The sequence below is a fragment of the Homarus americanus genome, unplaced genomic scaffold (assembly GCF_018991925.1).
Source record: "Homarus americanus isolate GMGI-L3 unplaced genomic scaffold, GMGI_Hamer_2.0 scaffold16823, whole genome shotgun sequence".
Taxonomy (NCBI): Eukaryota; Metazoa; Arthropoda; class Malacostraca; order Decapoda; family Nephropidae; genus Homarus; species Homarus americanus.
In genome coordinates this window covers 2,104-8,199 of record NW_024725801.1, presented here as the reverse complement: position 1 = coordinate 8,199, position 6,096 = coordinate 2,104, and the positions used below count along the sequence as shown (strand labels likewise).

Here is a 6,096-nt window from a genome sequence, read left to right as displayed (position 1 = left end):
GCCGACACCTGTGGTCGTTATGGTCCTGCTTCCTCCAGGAATGAGGGAAAGTGGGCGGGAAGTACTCGAGCGGGTGCACGTCACCCTGCCTGCTAGTGAAGTCATCAGCATCGTAGAAGTTGAAGTGTCCACACAGACCGTCCAGGTTGTCTGCGTGTGTGAGGTGAGCCCACACGTCCAGACGATGGCGGCAGTGCTGCACCATAAGCTTGGAGGAGCTTAGTAGCATAGTACACTACACTGGCTGTTGAGCCACGCCAGAACAGAGTGAACTTTGGATGAACACCGCACTTGTTCCGCCCCAATAGCAGGTACCGTGTAGGGGTCGCCGTTCAACAGTAGGTTGAACACACTGGAGCCCAATGATATCACGGTGTGTTTATCGTCCTTGAAAGCGGTGTATCCGAGGCAGGAAGGACACTGAAAACACGGTTCAAAGTCACTGAAGACACCAGCCTCGGGGTCATAAGTCATATCAGTCTGAGCCTCGGAGTAGTTACAGTACCGTGCCAGTCGTACTGGTGACCGTCGAAGGTGAAGAAGTGGGGAGTCGTCATGTATACAGCAGTGATTACAGTAGTCGTCTATGTTACCTCTGGGCAGCCACCCCTTCTTGGTACACTGCATCACTACTTAGTTCGTCCTCAACTACGTGATTAAATAATGCGATCATATCATAAGAACATAAGAAAGTGGGATACTGCAGGAGGCCGACTAACACACCGTCACATACCTGAGGATTTTTAGATTGTTCGCGATTCATTGGGGCTGCCATGTCCGTGTCAGGGTGCCTCGATCTGCGCACTGCTGTCACTTAGGTCTGGGACGCTCAAAACAATAGGATAATGCTTGTAGAGCACCCTATCTCTTGCCAAATCATTTGCAAGAATAAATGATACACCATCAATGGGTAAATTTGGCACCACTCCCACGGTTACATTCCGGTCCAAATAATTACATTGTAAATGAACGCAATAAAGAGGAACATTAATATGCCCACATTCTATCCCGGTTAACACCACATTAGCCTCTAGGGAGGAGTTATCTGATAATGGCAATATAGCTTCTAACATCAAAGATTGCATGGCCTCCGTATCTCTCAAAATAACCACAGGTTTCTTACCGTCTTCATTACCCACCAGGGAGACTCTACCCTCTGAATTAAAAGGCTTAAATTCTACCCTAACATTCTGTACACATTGTGAATCTTTTCTAGGGAACTTTATATTGTATGAATTCTTTATACTGGCAAGAGCTGTTGGAGCATCCTTGGACTCTTTGTCTTTAAGAAACCAACAATTACTTATTGTGTGATCCAATAATTTACAGTTAAAACATCTTACATGCTTTTTTTTATCAAAATCAAAACTCAGGAGAGAGCTGGTAGTGAGGCACAGCCAGATGTAGAGATAGGGTCGGGATAGACCTGCCTCTCTCGTGCGCTAGATAAGATAGGAATTATAAAACTACACTTTCACTGGGCGTGACAGAACCTTGCTCTTTGAGGTACTGCTGGAAGGCTTTCCAGCAGGACTCGTATTGTCGAGTAGTGGAGGGTCTTAGTCTTGACAAGATGTCCTCCACCACTCTAGGCGAGTACAGTCTTCTCAGGGAGGCACGGAGAAACTCCACACGTATAAGTGAAGTGATCTTTGTAGTCTGGCAATGAGGAGATCGAAGAGACAGGCGTTCCCCAACATCAGAGGATGCGAACACCAGCCGAGGAGCTCTGAGATCTATGGTTGAGCAGGCCTGGTAGAGGGCCAGAAGAAGGACCTTTCCCTTGAAGCTGCAAAGCTTGTGGCAGACTAGTAGCAGGACCTTTGAGCAAGGGGGCTGGAACAGGTAGATGTAGGTCCATCTGTTCCAGTCTTCCGTGAAAGCGTCTGGGCCCCAGTGTGGTGTTGGCGTCAACCGACTCAAGTAAGCCGCGAGCTGAGCAGATGTCTGAGAGGTAAAGAGGTCCACCTCCGGCCGACCCCTCCACTCTATCAGTGACTGACACACTCTGGCGTAGTGTCCACTCTACTGATGTCCCCTTGAAGCTGAATAGAGCGTCGACCCAGCCGTTCTCGATTCCCGAGACATGGCGAGAGGACAGGTGGTGTGCCTTCTTGAAGATCTGCGCCGAGAATGACAGTAATTGGGCTGTGAGGGCCGTGCCCTGCCTGTTGAGGCAGAAAAACGGCTATGTGCTGTCCATTTCGAAGCAAAGGGCTTCGTCCTGAGTAGTATGGTTATCCTGAGTGGAGGAGGGCAGATCCATGGCTAGGTAAGTCTTTGCCTGACGACACCTCAATGCCCAGACGCCGGAGGGCCAGGAGTCGTCCCAACCAAAAAAGAAGTCCCTCTCCGGGTGGTCAGGTGTGGGAGAACCACTGTAGCTGACCTTTCGCTGCCCTGCGGGAGTAATCACCCCAAGAATGACCGCCTTCACAACGAGGTTGCCGAGGCTCCTCGGGACCCTACTCCTAGCGGGTTCGAAAGAACTGTTCACGGAAGTACTGGTGGGCGTTGCAGTGAGAGGCGTGAGAGCGTCCCTGGTTGTTGAAGTGCCTGGGGAGCTGTCTATGGCATTGTTGTTGCTGCTTCTTCAGGTGCCTGGTCTGTGCTGGCGACTAGCGGGGGGGGGGGAGCAGTCGTGATGACAGGCCCTGCTGCACTGCCATATTCCGGTGTCTGCAGTCCTCCCGCCAGAGGTTCAGCCGAGCCCATACACCCTATCTAGCTAGGTGGAAAGAGTTAGGTTTCTCGGCCAGTGCCTTCAACCAGGTGCCGAGTTGGGCCACTCCTACCGTAGTGGTGAAGGAGAAGGCTGCCTTCTGCCTCTCCATAGTGTCCATGGTCAGGGTAGTCTGGGCTACCCGAGAGACCTGTCATGGGAGAGAGAACTGGGTTAATTTCGGAGCCCACAAGATCTCCATCAACTCGTCTGGCACCCGGCCATCCTGGGGGGGGGAAAGACTACAGGGGCCGCTGATGGGGAGGAGGAAACGTGAGAGCTATTTCTTCCAGCAACTGCCGTCCATATCGACTGGAGGTTCAGTCCCACCTTTTCCCATGGAAAGAGGGCCTGGCCCAGCCTTCCGGGCACACTTCCTATCATCCTGTAGCGCTGCCACTTGGGACGGACCTGCCGTGGACAGCACGGAATAGGAGGCCAGAGAGTCGAGGCGTTCAGGGCCGCGACCGGGGATGTTCCTGGCAGGGCTAGGACCATCTTCCTTCTCGACAAGCGGAGCTGTCTGCCGACATAACCCAGCTAGAGATCTGGCGGAGTCACAGCTTTTCGAGTACTACTGCTTTCTCCTAGCGAGCCCGCTTCCCGTTGGCCGCTGTCATGGGCGACCTGGGGCGGAGGTGCCTGTTGTAGAAGGACTTAGCGGGACTCCCCGAGCGGAGATGGAGGCGACAGGAGGAGGACACGAGAGCAGAATGGGGCGAGGGCAGGTCGATGCGAGGGCAGCTCAGCTCGAGGGCAGCTTTGTACGAGGGTAGCTCGGCGCGAGGGCAGATCGCCGCGAGCTGGGGATGAAAAAACAAACAGGAGAAATAAAACAATACAGCAGGGAAGAAGAAGGGACGAGAGACGTTTCTCTCAACCACCAAAATTCGGGTCAGACAACGAAACTGAGTAGCGACTCGGTGCATGGGACTGGACGAGAGAAAACACAAAGAGAGTTTGGAAACCTTGTAAATGCAGCAGCCTGCATTGTTGGGGGAGTTCTTAATTAACATTTGTTTTACAGTGCATGAGTTTTTAAATGTCACATTAACGTTCCAGGTTTTCAGTTGTATAGGAATTTGAGAGAAATTTTTGACCCGAACATTGTGGACACCTGCTGTCCCCTAGGAACTTGATCTCACTCTCCTCTACTGTATATATTAGCCTTGTCAAGTATTACTCCTTAGTCAGTACTCACTCCTGAAGATGTGAATTACACGAAAGCGCTTGGGAACTTCGTGTTTTCTTGTTTCCTTGTGGTTATCAGCATATACTTGGATCAAGTGCATATATATATATATATATATATATATATATATATATATATATATATATATATAAACTTCAGCAATGGACTTGTTACGTAGAAAGCATGGTTTCATAACGAAGAGGAAAACCAGGGAAAACACAAACATCTTGACTTTTTGTTTTCTAGGCTCTTATGATGGAAAATAATTTTTCCGAAACGTTAGTGATTAAGGAAACCCAAGTTAGTCAAGATGTTTGTGTTTTCCTGGTTGTCTCTGTTATATATATATATATATATATATATATATATATATATATATATATATATATATATATATATATATATATATATATATATATATATATATATATATATATATATATATATATATATATATATATATATATATATATATATATATATGTAACAGGTCGAATTGATGGAATTATTTTCACTTGACTTGGGGTTTATTATTGTTATTAGATGGAACCGCAGGAAGCGCCCCCCGGAGAAAAACCTTAACCAGCACAAGAACACTTCCATTTACTAACAAAAATTAATTCTCCGTGACCCGTGGAAGGATAGCACCTGTGACTGGGATGAATGACACGTACTGTAAAATTTAGACACTTCTATTCCCTCCAACACTACAGACAAACACAATCAATAATGGTACACCGACATGTGCGCAACCTCTTAACCCTGAACTTAAACACTACTCTGGGAAATAAAAGTTATACATGATATTGAAATTATTAGAACTCAGAAAATGCCTCATTAGACAACACAATACAATTAAAGTATTAAAAAATATGTTGTATGCACACACATAACAGGCCTCAAGGGCTTTCAAACAATATTATATCAATCACTGAGAAAATGGTATAAAATTCTAAGAAATTATTAACTCCACCATGAATAGGCCTCTTAAAGGCACTCCAACAAAATTATATTACCTCAACAGATACACACCTCCTAACCTAACTCAAACACTACTCTGGGGAAAAAAGGTTATACCTGAGATTGAAATTAAAAATAAATTAAATGCATTAAAGGAACAAATCTCCGTATCACTTACAACAGAAAGGAGGAACCCATCTGAAAAACAGTTCTCTCATTCTCGAATCCATTAGTGACACAACATTAAAAAACAATATCAAAAGTTATTTAAGAAATATTAAACTACACACAGCAAGACAATATCAGACACTGAAAATATGATCACTATTTTAAGAAGTTCCTGAGTCCACCAATACCCTGTGAAAACATGCTCCCTAACCTACATATATTCCACCTGCACCGTAGAAGTTATTTAAGGCACAACCAACAGGCACCCGTAGTTAAGGCACAACCAGCCCTTCTCAACCTTGAAAATGTTCTGCTCCACTCAGACCCTGGTCTCAGTGTGTGACCATTCATTCACCAGCTGGCCCATTTCACACGCAGCACATCCACATGAAACGAAGGAGTGAGCCAATCATCTGTTCAGTTGAGAGAAGCTTTTAGCTTCCCTGCTAGTAAAAGGTTTTATCAGTTGACAGATATGTGATATTGTGCCCTGAGGTAGAAGAGATCTAGCAACCCCAGATGATTGTCAGTTATGCACCCAGACAGCTGGTTTCACTTCATAGATCCCTTGCTAACCCTCTATAACCAGTGACAACCGCACAGATCGTTCCAACTGCGACAATTGCTAATCATCAATCATACAACGACATCACAAACACACATCACTGCAGTCACACACAGGTACATAAATGAACCACCTGTTAGCTATTGCTAATTTTATCACCGCCATTCTAACCCTGGTAGGAATGAGAGACTTACTTGTTATACACTGCAATGTCGCAACACAGGTGACTAGACCACGTGACTGTTTTGTCCTGTCTGAGGCATAGACCGTCCTCTGTTTGAACCCCGTCGTCTGACTGAGAAACAGCCAGGCTCGTGCTTTCCCAAGCCTAGGCCTATGTGACATATTTCCGCCTAACTAATAACTTTCGAGAGACACCTGTAACATATTTAGACTGAGAAACGATCTATAACAATTTCAAATTTAATAATGTCAATTAATTTCCATGATTCGCGTCCATATTAATTCTGTAAATCACATTTAATATCG

At 46.0% G+C, this 6,096-nt stretch overlaps 1 protein-coding gene across 1 annotated transcript; it reads right to left on the bottom strand.

Moving 5' to 3' along the window:
- Positions 1–219: 219 nt before the first annotated feature.
- LOC121865293 lies at positions 220–627 on the bottom strand. The gene has a single exon (XM_042364637.1). The coding sequence runs from the start codon at positions 625–627 to the stop codon at positions 220–222; it is 408 nt and encodes a 135-aa protein (XP_042220571.1).
- Positions 628–6,096: the final 5,469 nt, after the last annotated feature.